The sequence below is a fragment of the Camponotus floridanus genome, unplaced genomic scaffold (genome assembly GCF_003227725.1).
Source record: "Camponotus floridanus strain SB8 unplaced genomic scaffold, Cflo_v7.5 scaffold17, whole genome shotgun sequence".
NCBI lineage: Eukaryota > Metazoa > Arthropoda > Insecta > Hymenoptera > Formicidae > Camponotus > Camponotus floridanus.
In genome coordinates, this window is record NW_020229292.1 from 1,410,243 (window position 1) to 1,426,233 (window position 15,991).

Sequence of the window (15,991 nt, forward strand, 5' to 3'; positions counted from 1 at the left end):
TTCTAAAATTATTATAATAACAAATTAACAAGATACACTAACTGAAAAAATTCCTACAAAAATAATTCTATATATTTTTGCTAGAATATAATCTATCATATTTGTTTTTAATTCTGCTTTTTTAAGGTACTATTAATAATCTGTGATTTAATTATAATTTTGCCCTCCATCAATTCTTTTTCTAAATTTTTTATAATTAATTAACAGAATAATAGAACAGAATTTTGACTACTTGAAATTAGAAACGTTCATATTCCAATGAGAATACATAATCTACGTTTATATTGCAAGAAATAATTAGCTGCGAAGATCTTCAAGCGAAAACGATATCATAAAGAAATTAATACATGATGACATAAAGTGAGACACAAAACCGTTGAGAATCTTCGCGGCTCATTTCTTTTCATGGCGATTCAACCGAGCCGATGGATGTATTGGCTCGATGCCACTGTCACTCGACGAAACATCCGCGTGCATCTACAACCCGGCTAGTAACCTCGGTGATATACCAATTTAACTCAGGGTAACTAAAATCGAGCAGTAAAGATCACACACCGAACTGGCGGACACCTTGGCGATTCGAAACATGCCAGGACTTTTCCGTCTCCTACTCTCTCGCACGATACTTTTCAGCGTCCTAATCTACATAAATGTTAGATTAGAATTAAATAGAGACGAATAAATGTTAGCTGTTATCAGACTCCATTTGGCATCGTTTAAAAATAATAAAATGGCAAAATATTAATATTGTGCGTTGGAAATGCGATAGTCTCTCTCATGGCAAGAATTTCTTTCAGAAAAATTAATAGATTCTAAAATGATCTGATATTTTCTACAACACACATGTTCATATATTTCATTCTTTGAAATTCTGAAATAAAATAATAATTTTTTTTCTTTATTAATCATGCTTACTTCTCACTATCAGGATTTTCTTATTTTTATTTCTATTTTTTCTTCACGTGTTATTATCAAAATTTTATACTAGTTATATTAACCATTATACAATTTTATTTCGGTGATATAAGATGTGATGCATTTAAACGTTTAAGTCATCAACAATCATGTCACGAGATATAGCTGTTTCTGCAGAATGGATTATTCGTCCTGACGACAGTTACTGCGCCTATGTAATGTACTATTTCGAATGGTAAAAGCGAGCCGTGCCAAGGCATGCGGGCACGAGGGCAATTTCACTTTAATATCACGAATATTTCCGGCTACAAGTTCTTCGAACTTGCCCGTTCCTCGCTACCGGTGTAACCAGCATAGCCGATTTCGCATCTCCGATTGCATGCGTATTGTATATGGTACATCGACCTCGCGCTTTGCGTGTGTCCGAGTACCGTCAAACGTAAGAGTACCTGTTTCCCTCAATGTAACGTCCGATCACCAGCAAATTCGCGCCAATGTTGAACTTGGACTTGGACCAATAATGCATCGGGCGAAAGGATACGAGATTCAGATGTAAAACGACACTCGGAGCGACGTATGAGACAAGTTCGAAGCTAATAAAAAGAGTATAGAACTATGGCAGAGAAACTTTGGCAGAGATACTTTTTCAAGTTAAGAAAAGAGGACGTATCATTAAAAATGTTGACACAATTCTCGAAATATGAATATTTCTAAAATTTAAAACGGAAAAGAAGAGAATATTATATATGCATTTTACTTTTGAATCACAGCACGAATATTAGTCGCTCTAATTTTGAGATATTCAGTTATTAATGAAGAAAATTTAATTATCATTTCAAAAAAACTGTAAAAACTTATTATTATATTATAAAATTGATATCTCGAACATTGTTTCTATGCTTTATACTTTCGTGTTTTTTTTTATAAAAAAAGAAAAAAATTTGTATGAAAAAATATTTGTGTAAGGAAACAAATATATTTGAAATTGAACGAGGATTTTATACTATTATTTTTTTTTACAAATTTACATGTATTTTGAATGAGATATTGGATCCTATAATTACGATAGCAATCAACATTTCTTACATTTCGCATTTATTATTATGCAACATCAATATTGCACATTTTTCAGGGTTGCTCGTCGCCGTTAGTCGTAAAATTCGCCGACACGCAAAAGGAAAAAGACCAAAAAAGGATGCAGCAACTCCAGTCGAATCTCTGGAATATCGCGGGAGTCAACATCGCGCCGCATTACCTGGCCGTACGTGTGCTTAATATTTTATAATAAAAGCTCTTTGGCCGGTATCAAAGATTCCATTTGCATCGAGAACGAAAATACTCTTCATGGTTCTATCGTTTGAGCGCCTTACACTCGTATGCATTATCTAGCCTTTGAGACTTTCTACACGGCGACCTCAATTTTGTTATGCAAAATATATGAAAAAAAAAAGAACTGAGACTTTTTCGAAGAACATGGCCTGTATTCCTCGAACGCGTACAATGCAGTTCAACGCGACTACCTGCACCAAAGCCTTTGTTTTTATTAAACGTTTCATGAGATTTGCATAAAACCCTACAAGAAAAAGCGTATTTCCTGACGAATTTGCAATCGATCTTCCCTTAGAGAAAATTTGCCGAGAAACCGAATTAAGGGTCTGAAAATATTTAAAATTCCCAACAGAGAGAGAAATTAGATTTATATGTAAAATAAGCATTATTTAAACAAATCAAGGTTTCTCGGCCAAGTAAAAACAAGATGCAATGTTTTTTAAAAAATTTTAATAAAAATTCAGCATGTTTTTGTTATTATAACGAATTTACATTGATAATACACAATGAAAAATCGTAGTTGGATGATGAAAATTTCGTTTGCGTTCACAGAATGACGCGCATACCTTGGCGCCTGCGTCGTTGCAACTGTTGCAACAATTGCAGGCGACAACGAGCGCCGCGACTCCAGTCGCTGCAAACGCGGGGGCGGCGAATGCATTGTCGAATGTCCAACATCAGTTGCTGTTACAACAACACCTTGGCCTTGGAGCGGCCACCCCCGCGCACGCAGCGCCTCCCGCTGTACCTAGTCCGGCGGAAATCAACCCTGCGAATCTGCAGAGTCTGGCCACCCTCGCGTCTTTGAGCAACACTGCTGGTGAGTATGGTCAGTGTCGATTGGTTTTATTTTTATTTTCGCTCATTTGCGTTTATTGTACGCTTTTCGATTAGAATTAACTTTCAAAATAAATAATAAATATTTAAATTAATTAAATAAATTTAAATAAATTTAATTAGATTTAAATGAGATCTTTTTTCAGAGATAGCCGTATTCAGTTATTGTTAAATTAAAAAAAGAAATAATTAATATTCTTGCTATGTTGCATATTATTTTAATGATCATTTTATATTTAATTTTAATTAGAAATATATTTTTTGTAAATAGAATTGTAGATAGAATGCTGAATATATGCTAGAATGCTCGAAATCGATAAAAAGTTATCATATCGTAAAAATATTCGACGTTAACGTAACAGATATTTTTTATTATCAAATTACAAGTAAAATTGTGTACATTGATAATTAAAAAAGTTCACGATGTATTTATCTTTTTTGTCACATCTTTTTTTTTACACGTATGTTTTATAATCAATTATGCATAGTTTTAATACGTTCAAAATGCATGTCATCCACTAGCTTCATGCATTTGCATTTTATATCGCACAATTTGCGTTAGCCATTTCATGTTTTTAACATAAGAATAATTGACGTATAAGATTTTGAAACTTATCTCTTTCTTCTTCAAATGTGTATACTTAACTCGTAGCGTCACCTTTTGACCTCACTTTATGCTAGTGTTCCAATACTTATAAGAGTACTATTTTTGTGAATGAGTTAAAACGTAAATCTTACGGGCAAATTTAAATATATAATTCCTCTCGGGAGATGTAAATCCGCTTTTGCTTAAAAATGTGTCAGGCGCACCATTGTTCCGACGCTATAGAAGCGCTATAGAATACGATAGATCTGCTTTTGTCAGAGAAATCAGATTTTATCCGTTCCTTCTCTGAAATTATTCTTTCACGCATTTTATATTCTTGCATTATATCAGTGTCAGAATAAATTGTATTATTTCACGCTTACAGTCTCCAATTTATGCCGATCGGGTCCCATGAATTATATCTTTTCGAAAATTATAACGAAATGTCCTACCTTTTAGCTTGCTTCGCAATAATAAAATTCTACGTTTTATGGAATCGGGAAGAATGCCAGAACAATGATGCCAAAACCGTGTCTATCATTAACTTTATTGAGATATGTGTTTACCGCTCATTGCTGCAGAACGTATGATCATTCAATGATATTCCAGAATCACGCAATAAATTCACGCAATGAATGTACACGAATCAAGTTCGAAATGACACGGTGTCTACCTTTGATATTACAGTCAAGCTTATAAAGTCTGAATTAAATTTGAAAAAATATCCTAAATTGTATTTAATAGTGATAATTGATGTTTCTAATATACTATCAAATAATTATAAAAATCATTATAAAAATCAAAAAAATTATCAAAAACATCTCCAAATATACTGTGTTGAATTTATTTCAAACTAGGCAAAGCTTAATTCAAATTCTTGTTGCATCACGCAATAAAAGATATATTATTCAAAAATTATTGCGAGATTTGCAAGATAATTAGCGTCGAGGCTCTCCATAAAAATAAATTCTCTCTATAAAAATAAATTAAAGATAAGTTCTATTATGTTGCAGCAAACGCAGGCGTGTCGCCGATGAGTATGCAGAACCTCGTCACTCTGGCAGCTATGACCGGTGGAAACGGCAACCTCCAGGTGTCGCCAAACAGTGAGTAGAGAATATTTCGCGAGGTGTATAATCGGAGAACACATTATCGTACATTAACGTGCAGCTGTAAGTTTCAAACGGAACTGTCTGCTGCTCCGAATTACATGCGTAACTTCGGACCATGCGTTATACCATCCTCGTTTTCCCATCAATTGTACAAATCCATCCATATGCTTATGCATCACGTATGTTACTCGCGCTAGACGGTAAATTCGCTTGAGCAGTCGAACTTTAATGATCGCATGTGTTGTTGAAGTTTCAGGCAAACGGGTGAACTGTCCACGCTTTTATAGGTATTGCATGGATAAAGTGAGCCGAAGTCGCATTGCGATATTATGGTGACAATAATAATGCGACGGCGTGTCTATACTTGTCCTCGAAAAGTGTATTAACAGACTTTAATTGTAATACGACGGTACAATGGGGTGTTCGGATGTTTCAAGACATAACGTATTTGTACAATACATTTGTTACAATTGTAAACAATGCATGCTAGAAGTCGAGAGAAAAAGATTTTTTGCGAATATACATTCAATTTCAACTTTATCTTATTCTCTTATACAAAAAAACATTAAGTTTCGATATGATAATATATTTATTGGATACGCAAATTATCTAACTTGATTGAATAATATAATAACTATTATTTTCATTCTCTGTCTCAATAAGTTATTATGCCATTTTTAATCTTGATTGATTTCTAAAATTTGTATCGTTTGTAGATTTCATGAAAATGCAATATATTAGATTCAATCATCAAATTTAAAATGAATATATAAAATGTTGCAATATATAAGCATATATTTGATTGAAAAGGAATTTTACAAATTAATTTAAATTAAATATAGATTTGATACTTAATCAAATTTATTAGAGCTGTTTTATTAAGCGAATTGAGATTAAGCTTAAATTAAAATAAAATGATTAATCATAAAATAATTAAATCGTCATAAAAAACGATATACTAAGTAAATCCTATTAAAATTTCTTATATCTTTTTTGTATTGCGTGTGTTTGAACCACCATAATGTAAATGTGTAAAGTCTACAGGTAAGATGTATATTTTTGTAGTTAATTGCATAATTATTTCTCTACCGGCTTTTATTCGTATTTGCAAAGCAAACTAATGCATTTTTATTATTGTACCTTATATGTCCACGATACGATGTTTCTTATATGATTTATGTAAAATACAATAGAAAAGTATACAGGTTACATCATTGCATTTTCTTAGACATCAAACACTTGTGTAATTATTAATTGTATAAAAATGAGTTTTTTAAATAATGATAATAGGTAAGTTGAATATAAAGAGAACCAATAGATCATAACATTACAAAAAAATAAAAAAAAATGTGACTGTCTATTCTTGAAATTATTTTAATAATTACACAATATTATACAATAAAATTTACTTTTTATATATATATAAAATATAAATTATCTGTGATATATTTTGAATCAATAAAATAGCTTAATATATTTTAAAATCAAAATATGAAAAGCTTAATATTAGAAAAAGAAGAAATAAATTTTTCATATTAAATTATATAATAAATACTATGAAAAAAATAAGATTATTGATAAATTTAGAAATTTTATTACATAATTTTTTAAATATTTTACTGCATAATATTTTTTTTCAATTAGCGAATGTTGAATAGTTTGTCTATAAAAAAATTATGCAATGCAATAACGTAAGAGAAAAAGATAAACATTTTTTACGAACATTCCAAGCTAGCCTTGCAAACTTGACTCATCGTATTAATTTGATGACACAAGTGAACGCGTACCGTTGACTCTGCAATTTCCCAGTCGCAATTAAAAACATAATATTGGCAGTATTACCCGGAAAATTCCGCCAAAGCTTCATTTCGCGAATATATCATATATAGATATATATTACTGACTCTGCTTGTTAATACCGTAAACGTGTTTTGTGTTTCAGCGTTAAGCGGCCTGGCAAATTCGACAGCAGGTATGTCGCTATGTACGTGTCGCATTGCCTGGTACAGTATTAACAATTACTAAATTAATTTCGATCATGTAAAAGGGGCCTTAATCCTGTTGACGGTCTGATTTCCCCATTTCGCTTATTTAATAGTTCACGTGCGCGCGTGTGCACGCATTTTCCCTTTATCTCTTTTCCCAAATTTCCCTCATTCGTTCCTGTGTCTCTACCTATTTCAATTTTCATGATGGATCCAAATACTCCTTTACGCGATTTTACGTATCGTATATTAAGAGATTATTTCCTCGAATGCGAGGTATCAAACCAAACATTTCAATACAATCAATTATGTAATTAATAAATTACTATCGAAAATTAGAAAATTTTTTCAGATATTGATAATCATAGTTCTATCAAATATCTCTAATAATTTCATCATTGATATTATCTGCCAAAAATTTCCTGATAATATAATAAATAAAATCGATTTTTGATTTCTTATTTAAGCTTATCATAGAATTTTAAATTCTTATAATAATATTAATTTTAAATATATAATTACCAAAAAATTTTACAACAAATTTACATAAGAACATATTATGTTTAATGATGAAAAATACTTTTTTGCGAGAATTATATTTGTCATCTAATTAATTATGACGCTTGTGCACTATATTTATGCTATTATGTAAGCTTCTATACGATGAGGTTAAAACCGCAGGAAGAAACGGAAATGTTTTATTATTTTTCGTACCGTATTAAACATATCATGTAACACATGATTACAACAATATTTTACTTTTTTCGCTTTCTTTTATATGAATATACATCGCAATCTTAACACTGCGTATTTTTTTTCGTGCGTAGCTGCTCTTCTGGGAAAAACAGGAAATACAGGTGAGACATTCATATAGGAAGAAAAATTGTTTAGCTGATTTTTATCGTATCTTAGTACTATATATCTTCCTCTCGAATCCTTATTTCGTCATTTCTTTTCTGTCACTCGTGTATATTTTTTATTATTGTCTCTTGTATATTTTGTATAACGCAAAATTAATAATTATTGTTGATTGCAAATTTAATTAATCAAACGGGTCTCCCATGTTAGCAATGCTACATATATTATTCTTCAATATATTATTCTAGTCAATTGTAAAAGTCAAACAATTTCAAAAATACATCGGATTAGATTAACGAGTACAATCAGCAGAAAAAAAATGATAATCTTGCTTACTTGGTTTAATTTCAGACCTTACAACAATTTTCAATTAAATTAAAATTAAGATTAAAACTTTATGGATTTTTATAAATTAGAAATTTAATAAAAATACATAATAAAATCTTATTTTTTAATTAAAATTAAATTAATCTCGTTTTTAATAAAATTTTAATTTAAGTATAGTCGGAAGAATGTAAAATATTAACAGTGAAAAGAATATAATTTCAATTAAAATTACTGAAAAAAATTTATAGTTCCAAATTAAGCAGAGAATTTTGTAAATTAAAAAATTATATAATTATATAATAATTTTATGATATTGTATATATATAATTTATTTATGATATGGATAGAAGAAAATCAAAATTACTGAGTGATTGCTATTGCTAGTGCACTAAATTGTTATTACGAAAACTTTCTCAGATACTAAATTAATGCATTAATTGGTGAGACCCGGTTGGCGCTTTTAGGAACCTAAATATTTTTATTCTTTATCAATCGTAAAATTGTTGTTTTAACAATATGTACATATCGGACTATTTGTGTATGTATATTTGAAATGTATTGGGGAAATATATGATTCTCGCACAAACGCTTATTGCAATTAACGGGGGTGCACGATTTTTCGTAATAAAAATTTAATTGGCAATAATATTTATGCATAATGAAAAAAGGTAGGACTTTTCATAAAACGCTTATTCATCTGCAATTAATCCGCAAAATATTTTTACCATGTATAATAAACAATGATTGCGTACATATACAGAAATGTATTTTATATATTTTATTTCTAAATTAAAATATCGTTAATTATATTATAATGTATGACAAATTTTTTTGTCAATATTGAGGAGGATGATACCTTAGATTTTAAAATTCCAATTATTAAAAAATATTGCATAAATTTCTATCAAGCAAAGTATTTTATACGCCATATTGCAATTTTTGTAATTTTGTAATTTTTCTTATTTACGTTAAACTTTAAATTGTTTATAAATATCTTCTTATATTTCTTTTTATCTAAATATTTATGAAAATAACATGAATATATTTTCAACATTATTCATATGATTATTCATATGACATTATTTAATATTATTATATTTTATATTAATCATATCATAATAATTATATTATAAATATTATATATTAAATATTAATATATTATATTGATATATTATTATGTATATATTGTATGTCAATTTCAAATTGTAAGCTCCGGATATTAGATTAACGAGTACAATTAGCAGAAGAAAAAAATAATAAGGAACGGTATACTATGAAATTCTTTTAATTAACTTTCTCATATTTTTCTCGAATAAATTGTCGCTAATAATTATCTAATAACTACCTAGTTAACTATTCGATAAAATTTGTTCGTCGTAGTAAGATAAGATGCTTTTTGCCTCTAATGGTGATAACAGCAAAGTCGGAGCGATTAATGTTTTCGCGACATCGCAGCATGTGAGGCATGCCGCGGAATTAATTAGGCTTGGGTATCGTTGAAATTTGCTCTTGAAGATCAATAAAAAGTAACATCACCATAATATTTGTCTTCAAGGGTCTACCGGGGGCAGTCTTAGTCCTGTAACATCTCTCACGCTCAATTCCTTGACGGGGACGCCATTAAACGGACTTCAGGACTCGCTGAGCAACGCTTATTCCAGTTTGCAACAATATGCAGGTAATTGTTTGATTCATCGTGTCATTTTCGATATATACAGAAAATCACTAAATAGAGTCAAGAGTGCTTTTTTTGTATCCACATAAACGCACAAAAAATATTATTTTCTAATGAGTTAACTGTGCGTATTAAAGCTCTCATTGGAAAAACGACGGTGACGGTGGAAAAGAAAGAGTTGCATAGTGAGTAATATAATTAAGTAGACTGCCTGAATATATATTTTTGTGAATTGTTTATATAACGTCAAGTCATTCATATGGTTGACTTTCGGATTAATATACTTTTATCCGATATGATATGACCAATTACCGTTAGAATTTAGAACATAATATCTAGGATAAATTAATTGACATTATAAGTATTACAAAAAATTATGTTGAAAAAAAAAATATATCGATTATTGTAGCACATATATAATATATGACAATAATGATTAATCTTCTTATTGTTAAATAAAAATCTTATTTTTGTTCGCATTTAATATTTATTTTTATTAAAATAAAATATTTAATTTTAAATCTTATCTAGAATATTTCATTGATTAAAATTAATCAATGAAGTTGCAATTAAAGGAATTAGTCATTGAAAAAATCGGGACAGCATAGGAATATGGAAGTGAACCAAATGGATGTTTGAAAAAAGTCGACCAATTTTGGTTCGCATGTACCTGTTAGATAATCCACATATATATATCCCAGTGTATATAAGATATATTTATAAAAAAGTAAAATAAATGAAAACATAAGTTACAATTCCATTGTTGCAAATATTTAAGAGCTTATAATATTTCGTAATATTTTCTTATATTATCGTACAATTTATGATTTAATTTTATAATTGCATAAATATGTAATCATGTATAATATGTAATTATTTTTCTCATTCTATTTTTCATTATACATATTTATTTATTCACGGTCATTTTTTGGAGAGATTTGAATGAATCTAATATACATACAACATTTTCATCAATTAAGTCTCTCCCTGCTTTTATGTGTTTGGTGTGTTTCTATAAGCTGAGATGTGTGCATTAAATCAGTGCATAGATTTATATTGATAATTTAGTCGCATTTTTATCAAAAAGCAGCATAAGTCAAATTTTGAAAAGTCAATTTGCTATATATTTGCTATATTGAGGTAAATGAGGTAAAATTAGAATGCCTTTTTCGACGACATTTTTGAAATTCGATTGATGTCACTTCGGAAAAAAATAACACGAGCATCATCAACCATTGCGTTCGGATTTCAGGGTTTCCCGCGTTCACGGCAGCTGCGGCCGCTGCGGCGGCGGCAACGCAAAAGACGAAGTTCACCAACACAGACAAGCAGATTGAGGGTCCCGAAGGTTGCAACCTCTTTATCTACCACCTGCCGCAAGAATTCAGCGACACGGATCTCATTTCCACTTTCTTGCCCTTCGGCAACGTCATATCCGCCAAAGTTTTCATAGATAAGCACACGCACATGAGCAAATGCTTCGGTAAGTTGAATTAATACGCTTGAATAATGGAAGGAAGTCGAGTGTTTAAATACGAAGATGGCTTTATATATGACTTGAGAGAGCTCTGAACTAAAATAATTTTTGATTTTCCATTCCGATTAAGAAATAATATTGTATTCAAATTATAGGAGACAAAATTAAAGTAAAATAAAATGAAAATTAATTCTATTCCGGTTCGAATCCCTGCGAGTCGCGCGATGCGATTATGGACGAATGGAATGTATAAACTCTACATTTTAATTTCTACATTTGAAATTCCGCTTTGTTTCAGGTTTCGTATCGTATGATAACGCGACGAGCGCGCAAATGGCGATCCAAACAATGCACGGTTTCCAGATTGGCATGAAGCGGCTGAAGGTCCAGTTAAAACGGTCCAAGGACGCCTCTAAGCCGTACTAGCCGACGTCACAGAGCGTTCGTAGGTAGATACCAAGGACTTCTCGGACATCTCGGCTCGACGGCGTCCTTAATCAGGACGACGCTCGCACGTTTAATTTATAACCGCGATAATTAATCATTATTCCGCAGCGGAGTATCACGTTTATTAACGATAGGTCTAGATAGAACAAAAAGTATTAGGTGGCAGGATTCCACGATGTTCTCTAGTCAAGCAGTATTTTTCACGAAGGTAGCGAGCTAACAGGCTACGATCAAGCGTCCTCAGGACGCCGAAGAGGATACGTCGCCGCGCGACACCTTCGTCGTCCTATCGAAACGAGGCTGTGATAATCAGAAGACTCTCTTGTTCATCGGACTTGACTTTTCTTCCGAGGTTCAGGAACGTAATTTATCGTTTTAACGTGTCGCTTGTGCGAACTGTCCCGCCGAATTGTCTTCTCTCTCTTCTACCTACCGGCCATTGTGTGAATTCTCAGTACATTTTTAACAAATCTGTCTATTCTGTCCACGTCCGTCGCGATCGTATATCATAGTTACATCTGTTAATCCTTTCAGTGCCGAATTAAATACAGAAATCCTACTTTCTTCGACAATCCATTCCAGTAATTTTACGAGAAATAGAATAGGATTAGTGAATGTAATAAGTTTATAATATTAGCATGTTAGTATTTCGAGCAACTTGATTTCATATAATGACTGATTTCAGACACTATTCCTACAATAGATCTATCCGACGAAATATAATTAATCAAGACAATGCGAAATCTACTTAGGAGTTAAATGGGCCATTTATTGAAAGTGACGTTGCATATCTCAAATTTTAAAAGATATTAATACAAACATTAGGAATATATTTACTATATATTCTCACCGAGGGAATTTACACAAGGGAATTTACATGCAAGAGTTACATATGAAGATGACTTTATTCCGCTTTCAAAAAAGGATAGAGAAATTTGTATATAAAGGCTTTTACGATGTGATGGTCTACATGTATAATCCATTTTAAATAGACTTCTTAATTCAATTTTTACCCTCGCGATAAATACAGTAGCTTTCGAAATAAATGGCTCTAACGTGTAATATTTCAAAAGAAACTTTTTCACGCGAGATGAACGAAAGCTTTTTGAGTTTCAACTCGATTTTCGAGTCACAGTTTATTACGTAGGGATGGACTTTGATATTTAGCGTTAAACATGTTTATTCGCTCTTGAATTCAGTTTATTTACGTAGTAAATTACGAAGTAAAACATTTAATATGTAAAGAAAACATCTCTGATACGAATGCACGGTGAAAATCGAATATCCATGTTTATTGCTGAATACAGTAATATAATACAGGTCTTTCAAATCGTCATATTCGCCCGTATTTATCGCACGGTGTCGAAAATATGGTCGTCTCTTCGAATCTCGAAGATGCAAAAACCTGGCGGCACGTTCCCGGGTGACGCAATCAAACAACATCTCGTTGCAAAAGGCTGCCAGTAAAGCTTTCTGTGCTAACTTACTGTTGCACAAAGTGAAATTACGTACGTGAAGTTCACTAACAACGTAGCTTTTCCTCCCCAGGAGAGTAAGAGTAGTTTCGCTTTGAATTTTCACGCAGCGTTTCACGAGTCGTACCTTGTAACCATTTGACGATTTGACTTTTCTCTCTGTTTTTTTTTTCTTCCTGTATTTTTGTAATTTATCTCTTTCTATCTTTCTTTTTGTCTCTCTCTCTCTATCTAGCTCTCTATCTCAATAACCACGTAGTTTAAGCCAGCAGTTGAGCCGGCAATATACGAGCGATACACACAAGGATCTACCTCACTCATTATAATTGTATCAGCAGCTATTATATCGCGTGTATCCTTCGTTCAATGTTCGAGGCGCACAGAATTGGAGACGTTCTCACGTGATAATAATATCACAATAATATCAAGTTTTTTTTTTATGGTTATAATCACGCTACGACGCTTTATTAGTTAGTAGTACTAACATTGCCATGTGATTTTTTTGGGGGGGGAGGGGGGGGGGAAGTGTACAGCCGATCGTCACAAGCGGCGGATAAGCCGATCGTTTCCGAAAGAACCGTAATTTACTTTGGAAAAAAAAAAAAAAAAAAAATGTCCTACTTATTCTTGTTTTATACCATTGTCGCAATTTTCGCTTGGTCCAATCGAGGACAAACGGCTTTCAACTATGAAACGATTATTGGATGTATTGTACGTATAATTTGAACTGCTATTGCAGTTATTTGCATGTAATCTAAAAACCGGAAACCGTCAGCAAATTTCACCGACCGCGTTGCATCAGCAACGAGTTTCCATCGATGCGCTGCCAAACACTTTGTTTCTTTTTCCTTGTGACTGTCTATCAAGCTGAATAAAGTGGACGCTCGTTGCTCATGTCTAAAAAAAACGACTCGGCAAACTACCTGTGTACACGATGCACGATGTTGGTTTGGAGGCTCCGCAAAGATCGAATATAATCTTTTGACAGTCGAAGCGATTGTGTCATGTGCGCAATTTTCTCATCGGACGTACAGCTTTCGAGATATTGCCTTATAGAATATTAATTTAATAGGATAATATCTCGAAATAATTTTACATTTTTATTTGTTAGCACTGCCAGTATAAAATATAATAAAACTATGTAATATTTAATAATAATATTTAATATAGTTAATATTTAATTTTCCAATAACATATTCAATGATTTTTGAAAGTCCAGCTTTATAAAGAATTGATCGCATCACATCATTCGTAATAACAATCACGATTCAAGATCGATTATCCGCAGACAATTGGGCACAACAGAGATCGCGGAGTCCCCGGAAGAACCATCATCGCGCGCGTTTGCCCGGGGATAAATCTTTATATCTGGTGTGTGGTGGTGACTAACCTGTCCGTGTGTTTGTTTGTGTGCCAGCAGGTGGCCTGTGACGTTGTGACCGTGTACTCTCGATCGGAGTCGCCGTGCCATGTCAGTCTCAGTCAGTCAAATCGGTATCGATCGTTCGCTCGATCGGTCGATCGATCAGTCACGATTCCCCGGTCAGTCTCTCGATCAGTCTATCTGTGTCTGTCGGTGCCTGTATAAAGAACAACACCCGCTCAAACGCGCTCTCACTTCCGCCGTAAGATCCTCCGCCCGGTCGACCTCTTCTCTCTTCTCATCTCATCCCCACGACCTTTCGCGCGCTTATACCACCTGTATAATCCACGAAGGCGCAACACCGCTCGTATTTTGCGATCACGTCGAAAGTTGCGTCTCGTGTCTTCTCGATCGCGGCTGCACTCGCGAAACGTAAGAGGATTCACGGAAATATGCTGGACGTACGTGCGAAAAATCACGAGCGAGAAATTGTGCGGAGGAACACGATGAAGAGAGCCAAGAAAGTGGAACGGAAGGTGAAGAATACCAACGGCCGAGCTGGGTTTCTCGAACGAAGCTAACGCACCACGTTAATTGTCTGTCCTTCTTGCGTGTATATATATATATATATATATATATATATATATATATGCAGATATATAAATAAATTATACATATATGTACATATACATATGTGTGTACGTGTGTATATGTGCGTGTGTCGAGAGCGCGACGAGACTTCTTGTGGCTGATTAGCGGTAAATGTGCGGCGTTTCTTTACATCCTAAGATGAAAGGGGTTAAAAGTATGAGAAACGAGCTGTCTAAGGAAATTTCTTATACATAACTATACATATACATACATGTTCATAAATCGGATTATCGACTGAGAACTATTTTTATCGGCTCTATCGTCGAGATCGCTGTCAGCGCTTTTCACAGCGTCTGTTTATATAATATATATATATATATAATATAAATATACATATACATACACATACGCATACACACGGCGAATATATGCGAATTGGACGTCTAGGCGAGATGATATGTGTGTATGGACGAAAAAAGACGCGAGAGAGACGGAGGCTGGAAAAGGAAACGCGAATGAATGAACGATGATCGTGCGGGACCGACGCGCGTGCGATTTCTTAGGTTTTAAATCGTGCAAATATATATACCAAAAACGAAACGGATACAAAGAAACAAACAAAAACCGATAGGTAGCGAAGAAATGAATGTAAGAAACATTTTGTAGTAATGACCTTTGTGATAAGATTATATCGTATATAGGGGACCGGATTTGGGGCGAAATGAAGCTGGACCGGATCACTCAGAAGTAACACATCAGGCGTCACGCGTTAAATCCGCGTATCCAATTTTTATGCCGCCACTGGAAATGCTTCGCGAACGTAGAAAAGTACACGAGATGCGAGAAATTTTTAACGAGTTTTAATGTCGGACGAGTTTCCCGACCGCGCACTTGCATCGTCTTCTTCGTCGGATTCACAAGCTGCACACTTTAATGCAATTCTTATGCAATCTTAGCTCTTCGCAAAAAAGCTGGATGCGGGACCGATCCTGTCGACAAGCTGCTTGAATCGAC

General features: G+C 33.1%; 1 protein-coding gene across 17 annotated transcripts in view; it reads left to right on the forward strand.

Moving 5' to 3' along the window:
• LOC105256072 (CUGBP Elav-like family member 1) overlaps nucleotides 1-15,583 on the forward strand; it is a 519,054-nt gene extending 503,471 nt beyond the window's left edge. For 6 of the 17 annotated variants that reach the window (XM_025407275.1, XM_025407273.1, XM_025407271.1 and 3 more), the window contains 8 exons: nucleotides 2,048-2,176; nucleotides 2,797-3,073; nucleotides 4,681-4,773; nucleotides 6,722-6,763; nucleotides 7,592-7,621; nucleotides 9,505-9,627; nucleotides 10,877-11,107; nucleotides 11,400-11,857. In XM_025407275.1, coding sequence (XP_025263060.1) covers nucleotides 2,048-2,176; nucleotides 2,797-3,073; nucleotides 4,681-4,773; nucleotides 6,722-6,763; nucleotides 7,592-7,621; nucleotides 9,505-9,627; nucleotides 10,877-11,107; nucleotides 11,400-11,527 — 1,053 coding nt within the window. In that variant the 3' untranslated portion in view covers nucleotides 11,528-11,857. Of the gene's footprint in view, nucleotides 1-2,047; nucleotides 2,177-2,796; nucleotides 3,074-4,680; nucleotides 4,774-6,721; nucleotides 6,764-7,591; nucleotides 7,622-9,504; nucleotides 9,628-10,876; nucleotides 11,108-11,399; nucleotides 11,858-14,440 lie in introns of those variants that run through there. The other 11 variants (XM_025407262.1, XM_025407264.1, XM_025407263.1 and 8 more) reach the window with 11 other exon arrangements.
• The last annotated feature ends 408 nt before the right edge of the window (nucleotides 15,584-15,991 follow it).